The following is a 19,312-nucleotide window of genomic DNA, read 5'->3' as shown; positions in this document are numbered from 1 at the left end:
CCTTGAACACTTGCAGGGATGGGGCATCCACAACTTCTCTGGGCAACCTGTTCCAGTGTCTCACCACCCTCACAGTAAAGAATTTATTCCTAATATCTGATCTAAATCTACCCTATCACTACACTCCACGTTAGAGTCCTTCCCCATCTTTCCTCCTTCTCTTCTCCAGGTTGAACAACTCCGACTGTCTCAGCCTGTCATCATATGGGAGGTGCTCCATCCCCCTGATTGTCTTTGTGGCCCTCCTTCTTGCCATTTCCTTTGCCTCACTTCCACTGTCTCATTACAACTAATTTCCATGTGTTGAACAGTGAAGCAGCTGGGTGCAGCTGAAACGCAGCTGGGGCAGGTCACAGTGGTTGTGTGCCTTGGTTGAATTCAGTCTGTGTACTTGCAAAATGGCATCATGGCAGCCAGTCCTGAACAAGGCTTTGCTGAGGTGCTTGGGGATGCATGGCTTATCCTTGGCTGCTCGCTCTGCCCGGTTTCTTACAGTGCAGAAATGGTCGTGGACGAGCAGCTTTGCTTCTGCCCAGTCCAGGTACTATGGGCCAGATTAGGTGGTGTATGGGAAGTCCTCTGGATATCAGACATCCTCATGTGAGGACAGCATGTGTGCCTTTCTGTTCTCTGCTAAAAGTCCATGCCCCAGTTTAGCTGAGAAATGTCAGAGTACTGGTCTAGCAGCCACAGCTGGGATGTAACAGAAGCAGAAGTCTTGGCCTCAGTAGGCCAGGTGGCAGTTTTTACCAGGAGAAAATGACTTGGGAGCTGCTCAAAGCCCAACCAACCTCTTCCCCTTGGGGCTACCTTTTTCTGTTTCCTGTTCTGAAAGATACATCCTTTTATAACTGCTACCTGCTCCCCTTTAGGGGCTAGTGTGGTGCAGGCATGAGACAACTGTTCTGCTGCCAGGATATTTGTTCCCACACTGGCATTAGGGAAAGCACCCAAGTTCCCTCTGGCTGTCAAGAGTTGGCCAGAGCAACAGTGGTTACTGTCCTGCTTCACACTGTGGTGATCAGGTGAAGAAGGGCTTTTCAACAGGGATCCTGAACAGCCCCAATTTTGTGATATGCTTCCTCTTACAGTCTCTTTTCCCTCCTCCAAAGTTTCCCCTCTAGCAGCTTCCTTCTGTCAGCGATAAACCACAAGCCCCTGTTTGTTTACCCCTTCCCATGGGCAAGGGGTTTGGTTGACTTTGTACCCCAGTTTGGTATTTATGATATGGTTGCCAAAGTAATTTCCATTTACATCATCAGTCAAGCTAATCCCGTGTCGTGTCTCCCACCCAATCTGCCTGATTTTGTCATTTTCATATTGTTGTGTGGTTTGCATGCCCCAGGCTGGGACATTTGTATATGCATTACTGCCCTTTGCTACCACTCCTTTCCCAGTTCCTCATGCTTGATACAGAGGCAGGGATTAGCCACCAGCTTGCCCACCCTAACAAACCCATATCCCTGTGCCTGCATGGGTGTCTGTCCTGTCCTCAGGGTACCTGTCCTTGACACCTTACTCTGAGCAGCTGCCTGAGACACAGCCTCCTGCCAGGCATGGAGCGCTGCCAGGGCATGGGAAGAGCAGTCTATGCCCTGGGTGGCTCTCAGGGCTTGTTACTGAGCTGGGATCCCAGGGAAAAGAGATGGCACTGATGGCTCTGCTCTCCTGCTGTAGCGGTCACTCCAGGAGCACAGTGTTTGCATCGGGCCCTTGGTCAACTGCAGCTGTTTCTCAGGTCAGTGCTGGGACGGCTGCATGCAGCACACATTATAAGCTACAGGCAGTAAGTGAACATTATGGTGGGTATCTTTATTTTGAAACAGCTTGTCACAACAAAGTAAGTAGAACACAACCCCCTGCTGGTGCTCAGCATCCAGGAAGCCCAGTGAGACCACACCACCTTGGCTCAGTCGAGCTGCCCTCAGCTCCTGCCCTGCCAGGGGCCGTTGTCCTGTGTCTGCACTGAAAACAGGCTAGCATCTGTGTGAACACTGGGCAGAAGCTCTCTGGAAAGCTCCAGGCAAAGCCCCTGCCTTCTTCTGAACCCTGCCAAAAAGTACTTGCTGTGTTGGCTTGCAGAACAGCCCCATAGGTACAGATGGGCCATAAGGAGGAGAGCATCCAAGCAGCAGTTGGCTGGGAGAACGGTGCTGTGCTGTGCTGCAGTTCCAGCTGCAATGAGCTGTCACTGCAGGAGCCAGCCGGGGCATTAGGGCTGGCTTGGCATTTGCTACAAACCCCTTTGTGAGCTGGGGAGTTGGACACTGAGGCCAATTATGGAAGGAAGCGAATCAGCATTGTCGTGGGTAGTGCTGCTTTCTGGGCTTTAAGATTAAATTCAAAAGCCCTGTTTTATGCCTATTCAAACACGCTGCTGAAACTGCTCCTGCAGGATGAGGGCAGCTTGACGTTATTGCCTACTTTATCTATCTGTCTGACTTCGTCACCACCCTGCTTGCAGCTTTTCTGTGCTCACTGACAGCAATCTGTGGTTTGTGGCCTGTGCTAGCCTAGTCTCAGAAACCAAAATTTGAGGCATGCTGCTGATGTGTGCTGACAAGAATTGGGAAATAGGGGGTGCTGCAGGGGATAGCTGAACCTCTGGACAGAGGGCCCCAAGGTAGCAGGCTTCCTGCAGACTGACTTGGTGACTAACAAAACCATAAAACAAGGAGGAACAAACAATGGGAAGCGCCTGTCTGAGCAAGGCCAAGGTTAGTGTCTTGCCTGACCGCTTCCGGCCCAGCGCATAAGGCTTGGCAGCTGAGCAAGAAGCGAAGCCATGAGGGCATGTGAGCAGGCTCAAGCAGCGCCCTGAGGTTCACTGCAGGAACTCTTCATACTCTTTGGGGAGCAGGGAGTGCTCACAGGAATCTCTCCTCACCACTGCTGGTCTGAACACTTGGACAGGAGAAGGCACCATCGGAAGGGGCGCCACAGTGGCCTTGGCTCTGCTCTGATGCTGCAATATAGGGACAAAATACAAATGCACCTTGTGGAAGGAGGCAGTGGCTTGTCCAACAGCGCACTGCCCGATTGTGTCTGCATGTGCCAGCTGCTCAGCATCCCCCTCCTCAATTGCATGAGCTTATGCTATGCCCATCCCTCTGCTGCAAGCGAATGTTGCCCCTGCCATTTGCTGCCTTTCCTGTACCAGTACGGTGTCAGGGAGCTGCCCTCAGCCCTTCTGCAGGAAGCAGAGCAGAAGGGCAGACCAGAGACTATCTAGGCTAGCCAAAGGCAAGAGACGTACCTGCTTGGGTTGATGCCGCTCTGGTCGCTGGTCCCTGGGCTGGCCCTGCTGCCTGTGCAGAGGTTTGTACAACATACTCTTCAGGTATTTGTAGAGGTTGCTTTTTAGGTGCAAGGGGTTATAAGCAACTTCCACTTCCAAGCTGTTCAGGGCACTCTGCTCAGACAGAAGAAAGAACCTAGTGATTATGAGATGTGGCAGGGTTAGGGTTAGGGTTAGCAGAGGCTGTGGAGTTTGCTTAGGGTTTTTTTTTTGGTGTTTTTATTGTCGAGGGCTTTTTTTTGCAGGGGTAAGTGGTACAGATGCTCCATGCCACCCTGCAGTGATGGGAGAAGGGATCTTTGGCTGTGCTGCTACCCACAAGGACCACTCTTAGCTTATAGAACTCTTATAGAACAAGAGACATCTGCAATCAGGTCTTAATGAATTTAAGCATTCCCTTGCAGGATGCAGTCCTATCCTCCCCCATGCCCAGAATCAGCCAAGCAGCTGGAGCACCCTTTCTGGGCACTGTCGCACTCAACTCTGCTTCATATGGCCTCTGCCCCCTTCCCCCAACAGGCAACATTGCTCCAAAGGAGAGGCATTTGCTATTCATGAAGAAAGCTGTAGGATGTATTGGCAGCTGGGAAGAAGTTTTGGAGTGCTCCATCATACTCCAGCTGTCACTAGACACTTTCACAGCTGTTTCCTCCTCTACTCATCTGCTTAGACCTATAGTGAGGGCTGTGCCCTTCCTGGCATCACCTGAAGCAGAGGCAGACAACTCAGGAGAAGAACATATGGATGCACAATAGGAAACACACAAGCCTGAATCTATTGGAAGAAACAGAGATACTTTAAGTATTGATTTATCTTATGCCTAAAGCACCTCTCTCTGCAGTCTGAAGAGATTCATGTTCCCAGCAATGGGGGAGATACAGATACATCTTCAGCAGCAGCTGCATGTCCTCTGCATAAAGGCTGATCATTACTCTGATCCCTGCTTGTACAATGGGGATCTTTTCCATAGGTATGCATGCAGGGCTGTCAATGACTTACCTCTATAGGGCCATGCACTCTCTCAGGATGTTCAGCAAGGAGGGGTGGGAAGGTTGATGGCAGCAAGAGCTCTCTGATGGCGACTGCTTTGACCAGTAGAGTGGCAGAGTCAGAAGGGACAATGATGTAGTAGGAATGCACCAAGATGTTCCAGTTTGGACTAGGGTTCTGTGGCTCACGTTTGGCCAAAAGCATCCACTTCCTTTTCTAGATGGCAAAAGCCAAAACCGATGTGAACAATGGGCAATAGCCACTTCCTTCAGCACTTTCACCATAGGTGCTGCTGGGTTCAGGAGCAGAGACATTTTTACACATCAGAATAAGAACACTATTCTGCATTATGGTTGAGGATAGTATGTTGGTTTGTTGTTTTTTTATTTTTATTTTATTGAATGCAAGACAATTCTTAAGAAAAACATGCAATTTTGCTTTACGACTTGTCAGTAATGGTAAGTTCTCCACACCCCAAGCCTTGGTTAATTATTTTCACAGTTAAAGATGCACACCTAACTCCAATCCTGACTTTTGCACTTCATACCTCCAAACACTGGATTTCTGATAGGCTAGAGAGTCTTCTCTAAGGTTTGATGTGCTGCAGTGTCCTTCCAGTGGAGGCACTGGCTGGAAGGATTACAAGCCCAACTCTGGTCCATGAGATAAAGCTGCAGCTTTTGAAACGTTTTCTGCTGCAGGCTAGACAGATGTTACTAGATGTGCACTAACTGTTCCTTTCTATGGCAATCCCTATCCACGAGACTCCAATTTTCACACACTCACCAGAAGACTATGACATAGAGCATGGAAGCTGTGCTGGTTTATCTCCAGTTCATCCCAGTCTAACTGCCAGCAGCTTGTGGGCTTGATGATGAAGGGCAGGCCATACAGTACAGACTCACAGACGCCTTCAGACTTCAGTGCCCTGCAAATACACAGCTCATGCTAGTGAAGCACAGCCGACATAAAACCAGCAAGAAGACTCTACCAGGAGATGACTAGCTCAAGTGGCTATGGCAGTATCAGCTGCAATACTGCTACAAGCACTTAATGTCTGTATTGCTGTGGTCTGTCACTATGAAACCTTGCAGAAAAGTCCAATTGCAGTGAAAAGAGGCTTTCTTGCTCATTTCCAGATTCCCTTGTATCTGCATTGACAAGAGCATGCCAAGAAGCAAAGCCAATCTTCATGCATTTTGTATACAGAACAGAGAACAGATTGTTAATCTGGCCTCTTGGGCAATAACTAACCCGGCAATTACATCTCTTCCTAAGTGATTTTTACTGGATCATGGTTATCCTTCTCTTAAACTGACACGTGCTCTACTCCTGCACAGAGCCAAACAAACACCACTACAGACTTTACAGTGTTTGACATTGCCTGTCCATAGCACACTTCTGCTTCATGACAGGACATTATTAAGTAGCTTTAGTGCTTTGGCTGTGTGCCATTTCTGCACAATTACTGAGGGCTCTTCAGGTACTGACATGATGAGAATAATTTTAAGAACAACTGTATAGTTCAGAAATTACACATTTTTTTCCCTATAAATAAACTTCATAAATAAACCTCATAAAAGACGCTAGAGAGTATCACTCTTCTTGTTATGCTCTGTGCTTACCACTGCTGACAGAAAAGTGAATAAATGGTCACGTGAATCCACACAGTACTCTGAGGCTTTGCTTGCTTTTTTACTACTCATCAACTAGTTAGCTCAGGCTCTGATATCCAGTTAATTGCTGTGGCCTCATTAGGTAGTGAGAGAACAGCAGAATATATGGAACAATGGCTGCAATCTACAGAACTTCACGCTGGAGGGAAACAACTGTTGCACAAAGGACATTTATGGTATTACACTCATAAAGTACTAGTGTCATGGTAACACTTTTTTTGACACTGCACTCCTGTCTGCATGTGTGGGATGTGCTGTTCCATTAACACTAAGAGTTTCAGGGGTTGAGGGTACCTTACATCAGGATTTTGCTCACTAGCACTTTGAGTCTTCCAGCGCTTTATGGTGATGTTACTAGGTCCGAGGTGAAATTGCACAGAAAGAGTGTAGGCTGCTATTATACCAGCCTTCCAATTACCAAGCGCAAAGTACATAACAACACTTACTTTACGACCCGGAGTTTATACAGCACAGTAGCTGGCCAGGCTGCCATCTGGCAGGGTGAATTCAAATCTGCTGCTCTCATGGTGCCATCAACTGTCCCAGACAGCAGAGCTGGGTCAAGCAATCTCTCCTGCAAATCGCACTTCAGGCACACTAGGAGAAGGAAATTGGTTTAGATTGCTGCAAATGGCAATGTTTAGCACATGACATGCTCAAAGCACTTACAAACACTAAGTTAATGTTTTCTAGCAACAGCAACTACTAAGGGAAGAACAACGCTAAAGCCTGTGACACCAGGCAACTAGCTGTCCCCATTTTACACACAAGGGGAAATACCATGTGCTTGACATGTTAATGAGACAATGACTGGGCAGGCGAGTTCCAGTTTTGGTGATGAGTAGTCAGCTGTAGCAGAAGCTTGTTTCCTAATGCCACACTGGGTTCAGGGCCACACATTTCCTGCCAGCTTTTCTATCTGTGCTTGTGTAGGAACCCAGCACACTGATGACACTAACCCCAGCATAATATGATATATAGCTGCATACAATCTCTGGCCTGCTACAGACTTCTTGAGTGTGGGGAGGTGAAAAAAAACCTGACTGCAGCGTAACTTGGTTTGTCTTGCTAGCTGCAATAAGACAATGCATCAAGTATGAAATTCAATATTATGATGAAGGAAAATCTACCTTTAACAAAATATCATAATTGCCTGTGCTGGTCTGGAAGCTGTTATGGTAGCTACTGCATAAATACAAAGTCACACCAGACTTTCTGATCTGCTTGCTATGGAGCATATGTGCAAAAGTCACCAGCAACTCTATATGAGTTTTGTTTCCAGTCTGGAACTGGCCTGCGAATCACCAGAAGAAAACAAGTGTAATTCTGCTGCGATGGCAATGAGAAGCTGCACATGAGTACCATATTGGGTGGCATATAGTACCATATTGGAGAGGCATGGAAAGGGGACTGCAAGAACTGCCTGTGCAGATTCCCATGGCAGTGCTATGGTGACAATACAGTTAACAACAACTTATAGGAAACACCTATGTCTGCTGTACTCGCTGGTATTTTCAGTGCTTACCCAAGGATGGATTTAGGGATTTGGACTTAGACTAGTAAAGGAAAAAAAAATGTATTCCTTATAATTTTTCCCATGCATTATTATAACTGTTGGCAGCTTCAGCTAGAACAATAGCTATTTTAGTGCTAAATCAACAGATATAAATACAAGCCAAATCCCTTTGTAAGACAGCCTTTATTTAAGTGCAGGTCTGGCACAGACTTTTAGTATCAAACACAAGGAACACAATTTTTAGGGCTATGCAACTGAGCCTGAAGGTCCTTGGCTCTCAGTATGTAAGGCCCCTTTTACCTTGACGAAGTGGCTATAAATTCACCTATCTTCAAGGCACATTTTTGCTGCAGAATGGAAATGAATTATAGCATCAGCAGCCACAGGACATGGCAGCAACCTAGAAGTATTCTGAGCAAATAGCCTCTCTCAGCCTGAGACAACAGAAACTCCTGACGGCTTTCAAAGTCACCCAGAGACCTTACTTCCCTCTAAATATGAGGGAACATGTTCATAGGACAGGCCTGGGTAATCTTTAAGGCTGTGGGATTTAGGAGCTCCCTGCAGAAGGGGAGAGAAAATAAAATACTTAGGGTGGTCTTGGGTGCAGTGGTGTGGCTGAAGCCTCCTGATGGAAGGAGGAGATGGAGGTGTTCTCTCTCAGTGCCATAGTCATGTAGCCATGTTTTAAACAGCATCTCCAAGCTAATGACATTGTCCTCTATGGTTTGCACATCGATGTCCATTCCCAGGATTGCAATGTCTGAAGGAAAAAAAGGTGAAAAAGCATGAATATTTTCAGCCGTAGAAAAGAACATTCTTTTGCATTTTCCACTACACTACACTACACTACACTACACTACACTACACTACACTACGCTACACTATCCTTAGTCCCTCAAATGCTTTCACATAAGAAGTGCTTCAGAAGGCATTACCATGCAAATCACAGCACAGCACTATGATGCCAGCCCTCTTAAAAGGACATTGCTAGAAGCTGAGCTGCTCCACAGGCCCCACCAACACCCTTCTCATCAGTGGGGTGGGTGGACTGGCTACTGCCATCTTCAGGGCACTAGTTGTGACTGGTGCAAATCATCTTCTGCTGGGGTCATCTTAGCACTGGCCTTAGAGGCTCTTCTCACTATTTAAAACCATTTCCTCCTTTTTCCTAAGAAAGGGACACTGGATACATGATGCTATAAGAAATCAGAGAGAGTGCAAAACTGAAATGCTATACTAATGGGGAATTTTGTAGTAGTGATGGAAAAGTACTACTCCTCACACAGATGAATGTTACTTTGCAATATTGACCCATGACTAAATTGCTGAACATCCTCAATGAATGTTTAAAGGAGCAGCTGGTCACAGACCTGAGAAAAACAGAAGCAAAACTTGACCTAGACATGACCAACACAGACGACTTATTTCAATGTGTTACTGTTGAAGCTCTGCTTGGTAACAGCAATCCCACAGTAGATCATCCTTGCAGATATGACAACAGTCAAAACTATCCACCACCATTACATTTCATTTCAAACAAGTGAAATGCATAAAATTTATGGACTTGTTAAAAAGAAATTAAAAGGAGAAAGTAAAAATGTTTGCAAGGACATAGCAAGTATTTAAGCTACCATTTTGGAGGTGTAGAGCAAATATATATAACCTAGCAACAACATTTAGGAATGGAGAAACCTAGGCTGGAAAGCAGAGTTAGGGAGGTCATAAACATGATCAAACCCTTGCAACAACCTCCCTGCAACTCAAAGGTGCGTCCAAATGAGAAGCTAGCATAAAGTCTAGCAAATTAAATAAATAAATATCTTTTTTAAAAAGGTAAGTGAAAAAAAACCTTGATGAATAATTTGCAAAATGCATAAGGCATGTATTATATACATTTGTAAACACAGAAAGAACAGCATTCTGAGAAGATGAATACATAGCAGAAACAGCCATTTTCCCCCAGCGCATTTACCAGGCTAGCTGGGGACTAAAAAACAGTGCTACATCCATCTGCAATGAGAAATCTTTTCTTTATGCATTAGTATTTATAGTTTGCAAAAATGACACTGCATCCCCTCCTACATTAAAAACTAAAACAAAATAAAAAAAGGCAGAAATTCATTAATCAAATTAATTGCCTCATGGCAAATAGTTTAGGGCTAATATAATGACTGTAATTCTTTAAATGATATGCAACTTGCAAACACACATTTTGTAGTATGGCCATCACAGCAGGACATACTTTCTAATGGTCTCTACCTTCCAGCCTTGAGGAAGGCATTGAGATCATGTAGGCTGCGCCTCTGCAGCAAAGTAGAATCAACTCCTACTTATGACGTGAGGCCCTTCACACTGCTCTTGCTGCTGAAACACTTTCATTGTTAATGTCTGGTCTGACTGTCCTTGGCTGCAAGGACATTTCATTCCTGTTTTTTTTTTTTTTTTTTTTAAAGTTCTTCCCAAATCTGTATGGCAAACTGATTATGCCCTTATTTTCGTAGCAGCGTTTAAAAATGTATCTTAAGACTGCTATCATGCTTTAGCCCAGTCTTCTCTAAGGGTTATAGAAATATGAGTTTCTCCCCTGTGGAGCAATGCTGGAGGATACTCTGATGGAAGGGAATGTCCTGCTTCTCTCTGGAGACTGCTCTTCATGAAAAGAGCTATTACCACTGTCAGTCACTTGCCCTGATGCTGTAAGTCTTGCTCTCATTTCCCTGCAGAATGCACTAATGCACCTGGAGAGCGTGCTGGTTGGGTTTCAGCTGAGATGCACTCCCTACTTTTTTTAGACTTGGGTTTCTCTATGGGTTATGCTCTGAAGGTGGCATTAACAGTTCAGAGGACAAAGCACCAGGAAATGCAAGTAATTTACTTTGACAAATAGTGTATACAGGTGACAAGGGTAATTATCTGTGTTTTGAGAGACAGTGTTTTGGGGCTGGTAAGTGTTTTAGTCCTTTCCTCAGCAAATATTTTCTTATTTTTAAATTTTCTCTTCTGTAATAGATATGTAGCCACTCATACATCTTAAGTTGGCATAATAGTGGTAGACAGTAAATTATCCATGGCCCAGCAATGTGCCCTTGTCGCCAAAAAGGCCAATGGAATCCTGGGCTGCATAGGGAAGAGTGTGGCCAGTAGGTCGAGGGAGGTCATTCTCCCCCTCTACTCGGCACTGGTGAGGCCACAACTGGAATACTGTGTCCAGTTTTGGGCTCCCCAGTTCAAGAGGGACAGGGAACTGCTGGAGCGAGTCCAGCGAAGGGCAACTAAGATGATTAAGGGCTTGGAGCACCTCCCTTATGAGGAAAGGCTGAGAGAGCTGGGACTCTTTAGCCTGGAGAAGAGAAGGCTGAGGGGAGACCTTATTATGGCATACAAGTATCTAAAGGGTGGGTTGAAGGAGGATGGAGCCAGGCTCTTTTCATTGGTTCCAAGTGACAGGACGAGGGGCAATGGGCACAAGTTAGAACACAGGAAGTTCCGTTCAAATACACGGAAACAGTTCTTTACGGTGAGGGTGACAGAGCACTGGAACAGGCTGCCCAGGGAGGTTGTGGAGTCCCCTTCCCTGGAGATTTTCAAGACCCGCCTGGATGCAGTCCTGAGTAATGTGCTCTGGGCAATCCTGCTTTAGCGGGGGAGTTGGACTAGATGATCTCTAGAGGTCCCTTCCAACTCTGATGATTCTGTGATTCTGTGATTCTGTAATACATGGCAATTGAAAAAAGAAATTCACTGCATTAATTGCTGCCCATTCTTAGGAAGAACAGGTTGGGATGCTGACATCTACTGTGTGCTGGGTCTTAAAATTCTTGGAGAGCAGATATGCAGAACCATTTAGTGGTAAGCAATCTGTAAAGCATATATAGAAAAAGGTTCCCTGGAACTTGCAGAAGATGGATTTTATTCATAAATAATGTATTAGTGCTTTATCTTCAGTGCTTGGTTTTTGTTTTCCCAAAGCAGAAATAGATAGGGCCAGTATGTATATCACATACAAATATTAACCTTACTTAGCAAATGGTTTGGCAATGCTCAGATGCTTTAAGTGTTTGTAATGGGGTAGGGGCAAGAAACAGATAATAATAATTCTCATGTTATCAATTAGAGGCCAGTCCACTGGATCCTATCAATTACTCCCACACACTGTTCCTGCCACAAATGCTTTATGCATTGCTCTCTTTACAGGGTTTATATTACATCATGATCTCTGCTCCAGTCTGCAGTCTGGCAAGCCCTAATATTTTATCATTAAAGAAACATTGCACATTTAGTCTCTGTCCCACAGAGGAGCTGCTTTGCAGTTTTGAAAAAGCAATCCCTTGTTGCTCATCACATGGTCTGTCTTTGTCTAGAAATGCACTCTCCCAAGGAGGTTGCCCTTGTGAAGAAAACAGCAAGCATTTTTCATCCGTGACAGGCTGTTCTTAGCATGTCAAAGCTATTCTAAGACTTGCCAACTGTGGGGTTTCAAAATATCGGAGTCTTTTCTAGCTGCATTAACCTGGAAATGAGTTTATGAGAGGGGATATCCTGATCCTGCCTTCCTTCTTTCAGAACCATAGGAAATTGTAACTATGTTGCTTCCCCCCAGTCCTGGTAAACAAGAGGGGAAATTTTCTGGGTGAGCTGAAAAATAAATCAGGTGTTTTCTCAGGATGCAGATTTTGCATCTCCACATCTTCTTGGCTTTGGAAGAAGCAATTTATAGTCTACTACTATGTGAGAGTAAAATAACACAGATAACATTCATTAATGGTCCAGTAGGAACCCTTGCGGTGGCTTAGGATCTCACTGCAGTATAAGCAAGGCAATGAGGGGGTCTGAGCCTTGAAGGTCTTACAGTCCAACAGAAGATCCAAAAGAAGGAAGCAGGGTGATACCATATACTCCAGTCTAGGAAGAAAACGCAAGTTTCTCACTGAATTGTCCCTATGAGTGTCTTGAAATGATGAAATACAAATCCATTTTGTCTGGCAAGATAATCAAGTGACATGTCTCACTGAAAGCTTGAGCTAAGTGTCACAGCTGCTACCACCCCAATCGCTAAACCTCCAACTTGATGTCTATGCCTTCCCCAGTGCAAGTGTCTGTCTTGAATACGATGCTCAGCAGCATATTCAATGCTATAGGTATTTTTTTTTTCTTGCATAAATGGAAATTTCCAGCCTTGTTCAGATATTTAACAAGCCCAGTTTAACAAGTCTGTTTCTGTGCATCATTTGCCAAAGATGACTGCTTCACAGAGACAGGGAACAACTCCACAAACCTGCCCCAAACTCTGTTTTTTCCTCACATTCATTAATTAGAATTTGTCTTATGCCCTTAGATTTCACTTCCAAAATTCCTTAGAGGGTTGGAGCAGGAGGAGGGAGAAAAACTAAGTATTTAATTCCAATAGCTATATCTCAATATAGGTTTGTCACTTACATAATGGTCTGCAGATCTACAGGATTTCGTTAGAGATTAAAAGAGATGATAGACCCTATAGCACAGATTTGCAAGGTAAGTGAAAACAGGCTCACTTTTTCTTTTCCCAGGGCAGTGTGAGCCCAGACCAGTTTCCTGATATCGAACAGTTTTGGTGGAGGAATGGAATGGAGGGGAGGGATTTAGGACACTTTCTTTCAATAACAATGGCTTATACAGTACACAACATTACAATTTTAGTTGTTCCTGGAAATTTTGGCAACTTCTTTCAGTCCAGTATACCCTGAACACCAAGTCATAATTATTGACCAAGTCGCAGAGCTTCCAAACATCCTTTTATCTAAAAAAGAAAAAAATAATCAAAATTGCATTTATTCTGGTCATCTTCTAAACATGGAAGATCAGAGAAGCTCTAAACGTAAACATGATTTATAAACATAGTTTCCAACTCCTTAAATCTTAATTTAACTGTTTTCCTGTGGTATGGCTTTTATATATAGGTATGTATGTCCAATAACCTCAGTTTTGTTATCAAAATCTTAAAACAACAACAACTGTGTTATAAACATTAGAGAGCCTGGGATTGTTTTTCCCTGTCACACTGTGATAGTAGTTCTCAGGCAATATAACATCTCTTACTATATTTGCTGAAACAATTTTGTTGGCTGTGGCAAGTTTCTTCAGTGAAGCAGATTATCTAGTAAATGTTTTCAGTTCATGTAGTAAGCTGTTACGATACTTCTTCCATTTCGAAAGCAAGTTTTTGTGATGCTTTTCATTTCAGAGAAGTATGTTGTGGCATTAAAATGTAATAAAGGCAAAGCTTTGTTTCTTATTCAATCACTCCATGTTTCAGCATCAGCCATTCTTGGAAATCTCACATCCTGCATGGGATTTCCAGTAAGTTTATTCTTTTTTTCTGCCTTTTCCTAATATATTTAGTCTGTGTCATTTTGAAGGTCACTAAATTAATAGTTTGGTTTAAATACGCCACTACCTAACTCATACTGTAAATATTTTTGCAAACTCTGTTTAAAATTTCACTTTCATGTCACCTTAAATAGTGTAACCACACATAGAGAAAGAAATCATTGGCTTGTTTTTGAGGTTTGGAAAGAATAAAACTCAGCGCTACTGTTGCATAGAAAAGAACTGCCTGACTGCACTAATGTTGTATCTGAATATTTACCTGTTACTTCCTTTCAGGAAGTCTGCCAGTAACAGAACTTGGGTCATTGGGTGAAAAAAAAAAAAAAATTATCATAATAATCAAGAGCTACAGCTCTTCGTTGTTAGAGTCAGTCCATATTTCTATTGCTTCCAAACTTGGCATTTGTGCTAGTGGGTGGCTGTTGCTGGTCTATAACAGACTTCTCCACCCTATTTCTTTACCTTAAAACTAGATTTCTTTCTAAAGGTTCTTGATCCTCCAGAAACTGTGGGCTTGATTTAGAAATCTAATGAAACTGTACCACTGTGCTATGAAGGGAACAAAACCAGGTCTTATTTTGAAGTCTGTCAGTATTTAGAAGACATAACAAAAAATCCTTTACTCCAGTTGTATAATGGCCAGGAAAGTTATCTTCCAGAGGATATATGACATGCAGTCTGTTAAAAAGAAAAGATTAATGCATCCAAGTTAACTGGGAAAGAAAGGTGAGACAGCAAACAGATCATTCTGGTCTATTCTACCAAGGTCCAGGTTGGTCATTACAGACAGGTGGTGGATGTATTTATGAAAGACAGGTGAGGCTAGGAAAACAACGTGTTCCTGTTCTCCCTCTTGAAAGCAGAGTTGTTGATATTAAGTCAGGAGAGAAACAAAACCTTGGTTTTAAGTATGTTTTGACAGTAGGTTCTGGAGAAGCAGAATGTTGGGCTTAGGGCAGAACATGTAAGAATTACTGCAGTGAACCTTAGAAGTCAGATATGGAGGCACTCAGCCCCTTCATACCCAAGAAACATCCGTACTAGTGTCTCTCCCCTTGCTCTTGTAACAGCTGCCTCCTACCAACCCTCCTGCCTGACAGAAAGGCTGTTTTGAAAGAATAACCCTGAACGGTTGGATAAAAAAATCAATGTGCGGTCTGGTCAAAAGGTTAATTGGACAGGAGAGCTTTCTGATTTGGGGACCAGATTTAAAACATCCCTTTTAAAAATCTGGGACAGTGAGATGAAGGAACTTTGCAGAAGTTTGTCTAGCAGGACACAGCTAACTGATCCTTACAAAGCAGACATGAGGTCCAGCTGCTGGAACAGCAGAGAGAGACAGGAGCCTAAAATGGTACAAAGACTTTTCATGAAACCCAGTCAGAAAGTATTTCCATTCTCATTGGTACATGTGGAGGCCATTAACTGTTAAGACTTCAAAAACAGGACGATAGGGCCAACCAAGACCAGAGCTCAAACTCTAGCAATCTAACATTAAAACCCTAGAGCAGGTCAGAGGAGATTTTGAGAGCAATTTACCAAAGCTATTAGAAATAGTTTAATTTTTTTCAGGCTAATCAGATTCACAACATTTTAAGAGCTCTGAGCTCTGTGGTAGAGCTATATAAAACAATAACAGAGAAAAATAAATTGGAAACTGTCCTTTGCTTCCAATAACCTGAGACAGAGAGGGCACAAAATGAATTTTTTAGGCAGAGTATTTAAAAAGTGATGATTTTTTGATGTGCTACAAATATAAATGCATGATACAACATCACAGCAATGCCCTGGATATTAAAAATGTAAGTAGGTTCAAACAGCCACTAAACAAACTAATGGAAGAAATATCCATGGTGGGATGAACCTCATAATTAGGTGCTGCATCACAATGTTTATTTTGTAGTGGGGGACGGGCTGCAGTTGAACACAGTGCTAAGTCTTTCACTTCCTGCATGCTAGATCTTGTGACTCCAATGTTTTTTACTGTAATTTTTTCTAATACAATGATTTATTTTTTTCCAGAAACAGAGGAAAGGAGCTCCAACAGGTATAAAATCCTCTTCATAAATCAGTTGGGCTCCTTTTTCCATTCCCTGGTGCTCCTCTTAGAGAGCAAATACATCATCTGAATCTTCTCATAAGTAGAAGACCCAGAAAATTAGAATTTCATAATCTGAAATGTCAATGGCCTTTGTGTCCTCATTCATGTTTTCATTCCATTTATTGGGTGAAATGGCTACACAACTTCACTTTTAAAGACAATATGGTGGGGTTTTGCATGCTCTAAAGCACTCTTGTGACCAAGAGGCACACAGCACCTCCTGTTCTGTGGTGGTGTGGTTTGGGCCGGACTGGCCAATGAAAACGAATGACAGATGCTCTCCCCCACCTCTCCAAGGAGAGGAGGGACAGAGAGAAAGAGACTTATGAGTTTAGAAAAAAAACCAACCTAAACTACTTTAATGAAAATATGAATAAATTAATAAAATAATAAAAAATAATGAAATATATACAATATATACAAAACCAGTATCGAGCTCCCATGATGAAGATCACGTCACCGACAGGCACAGGGAAAGTCCCAGACTGGAGTCAGCGATGGATGGGAGCTGGATTCCAGATCTGCATTCAGGAATGCACGAATTGGGATCAAAGGCAGACAAACAGACAGAGTCCTCCTTGGATGCCGGCCATTGAAGAAAGAGGCTGACCCTTTGATCCCTCAGCTTTTATAATGAACATAAGGCAGACGGGATGGAATACCCTGTTGGTCAGTTTGGGGTCACCTGTCCTGTCCACTGCTCCCTGCAGGTGGGACCCCTCTACGCTTTTCTGCTTCCAACCCTCCAACCGGGCAAATAATAAAGTTAGCTGGCCTTGGGTGTTACAGCAATAAGTATAAGCGAGAGCTTCTCCGCCTACCATGCCTTGGCATAAATTACAACTAATCAGGTCTTATCACTCTGACAGCGAACAGCTTCTGCACAATATGCTGTTAATTTCCAAATGTTCAGCTAGTTAGAAGAGGCTTAGCTGCAAAGTAAAAAGAAAATGGGTTCTGTTTTACCTCAAACCAGGACATGTGATGTCTAGTTTTCCAAGGCTTCCTGACAGGGGAAGTGGCGCAGTGCAGCACCAGCTTGATGCCAAGTCCTGACGATAATCCTCCTCACTTGAGAAGCCAGCATTTGCAGCTACCCAAAATACTTCCCATATGGACAAGATTGGTGCTTTTAAAGAATACCTCAGCCTTGGAGGTGTAGGCAACACTTCCTTCCACAATTTTGTAACTCGTGGTTTTCATGCGGTTTTGGCATATTAAATTAATTCTAAAGTCACTTGAGCATGACAGAACCTTGATCCTCTTCCTTAGAACTCACAGTTCCCAGTGGTAGTGGTAACGGTGCTGGTCAGGAAGAGAAGGCGCTCCCTTTGTCTGGCCAAGAGATGAGCACTCTCCCTGATGTCTCTGTTTTCCAACAGGCAGAGTCCAAAATAACCAGCTGTGTCGCATTGAAGGAGACTGCCCCTTCAGGGCAGGAAGCTTTTAACGGGTAGTAAGAGGGTAGATATACCTCTAAGTGCTTGGTTATACAACTCAGTGTTTGATTTGGTCTGCCACCAGATTAGTGGGATGCAGAGGCAGCAGGGATAGTAGTCATAGTCTATAGCAAGATGCACCTAGCCAGTGCTGTGCTGTAGATGGGGGGAAACCACCGTAAACTCCTGCTATTTAGCAGTCATTTTATCAGCCTTGAGAAAGAGCTGAAATAACTGACCAGATTTGAAAGTTAGGTTAAATGAAATACAGAAATGAAAGCTGCAGTTACAGCAGCATTGCAGTGTTCAGGACTTTACCACTGAACTGCTGTGGTGTTGGACTTTTGATCACCATCTGGCTGGTTTATTTACAGTCTGCTCAGCACCTTTTGCTTTGAAACAAAAAAGGCTCAAAACAGGAGCTAATGGGAGTTTCTGTTTCTGAATTTCTTGTTGCTATACCTTAAGTTCTCACTGCTGAAAACTGCCTAAGGGAGGAATTCTTCAGAGATATGGCCAGGAAAAATAGCATTCAGGGTCTGGGGTGTACTCGCTCTTTCACTAATGAAGCATGTGGCCAAGTGTGCAAGGGATTCCCTTTTGAATCTGCAATCCACCTAAACATTCCCAGACCCTATTCTTCCAGTTGACCAGAAAACTTGCTACTGCAACCAGAAAAGAAGAACAGCTGGAGACAGATAAGGCAAAAACATCCAGCGTTGCCTGTCACTCAGTGAAAACGATATTGCCCTTGCTAGTAACAGGTCTTACGCTAGCTTTGCACGGCATCAGGACTTAAGTTTTTAGGCTTATCAACTCGTGAGAACTTGCTGTGTGAACAAGATTGCCCAGGGTGATGCTTAGCAGTATGAGTATATGTGTGTCTGAGAATGTGTTAACCCTATACACTGTATGCATTTTGCACTTTAATCTCTCAAAAAAGCTGTATTGCACATGAAGTCAATTTTAGGTAATACCAAGAGATGCAGTCATGCATGAAGTTTATATGCTAATTGTGCCCAAATGTGATAAAGCCCCAGAGAAGTGCTGTGGTACAAACTTTTTGCTGTTTCTCCAGGCACAGTAGTTCCTGCTTACATGAGTGACACTAAATGACACAAAGGAAAGTGGCATATATCACACCAAAGCAAAGAACCAGTGGTTGTCCTGCCGTCCAAATCTGCAACTTCCCTGAATACCCTGTCTTATACTCACCACTGCTGCTGGGCTCTTCTGCTGGCATGCACTGTTCCACATCCTCAGGCTCCAGAAAGTCTCTCTTCAAAACCTCAATAACTTGTATTCTTCGCAGACTCACAAGGTCTACGTCTTTTAACTTCTTTTCCAGCTGATTTACCATATCTTTGCTGGACTGGCTAGTTAAAATTGTGACCTGAAAAATAAATCAGAGTGTGCAAGAGCTGCCTCTGACCCTAATCCTCTCTTGATAAGTGATGATACCCGGTCTGTTTGAATATCCCAGGTCCCACTATGGAGACAGGAGAGAAATCTCGCTAAAATATCTCACCTGTTCAAAAGCAGATTTAAAAGCATTTTTTTGAGCTTTGGTTTAAATATGAAATGGATTGAGAGGTTCACTGTAGGAATACCACTGTAGGTTTTGTGCCACTGCTGGAAGAAGATGGAACAATCCACAACTGTCTTATATTCTATGCTTTGCACTTACAGTCTCTGAGTCTGTCTGTGTATGGGAGGGACTCTGCCTGAGACTTTCTGAGGAATAGCGCCACTTCCCATTACTACATCAATTATAGTTCAAGTAGACTAAATTGGGCCTTCCCACTTAAAGGCTGGATGGGAATTATATATTTATTTTTTTAAAAAAAAAGAAGTATATAGTCTATCCTAAAGTTGTTTCTTAAGAGAGCAACAGTAGGTGTGACTCCCACCTCCCAGTTTTGA

The 19,312-nt window shown here is 43.5% G+C and overlaps 1 protein-coding gene across 1 annotated transcript; it reads right to left on the bottom strand.

The window, feature by feature from the left end:
• Positions 1-2,824: 2,824 nt before the first annotated feature.
• On the bottom strand, positions 2,825-18,749 carry M1AP (meiosis 1 associated protein; the record flags this gene model as incomplete). Its single annotated transcript, XM_082482326.1, is given in 8 exon segments — positions 2,825-2,965; positions 3,257-3,412; positions 4,298-4,504; positions 5,075-5,216; positions 6,411-6,561; positions 7,966-8,049; positions 8,052-8,243; positions 18,608-18,749. Coding segments are annotated over 8 exon segments (1,215 nt in total).
• Between the last annotated feature and the right edge of the window lie 563 nt (positions 18,750-19,312).

The sequence above is a fragment of the Vanellus vanellus genome (assembly GCF_965231255.1).
Source record: "Vanellus vanellus genome assembly, chromosome: 4".
Taxonomy (NCBI): domain Eukaryota; kingdom Metazoa; phylum Chordata; class Aves; order Charadriiformes; family Charadriidae; genus Vanellus; species Vanellus vanellus.
This window is presented reverse-complemented; position numbering and strand designations above follow the sequence as displayed.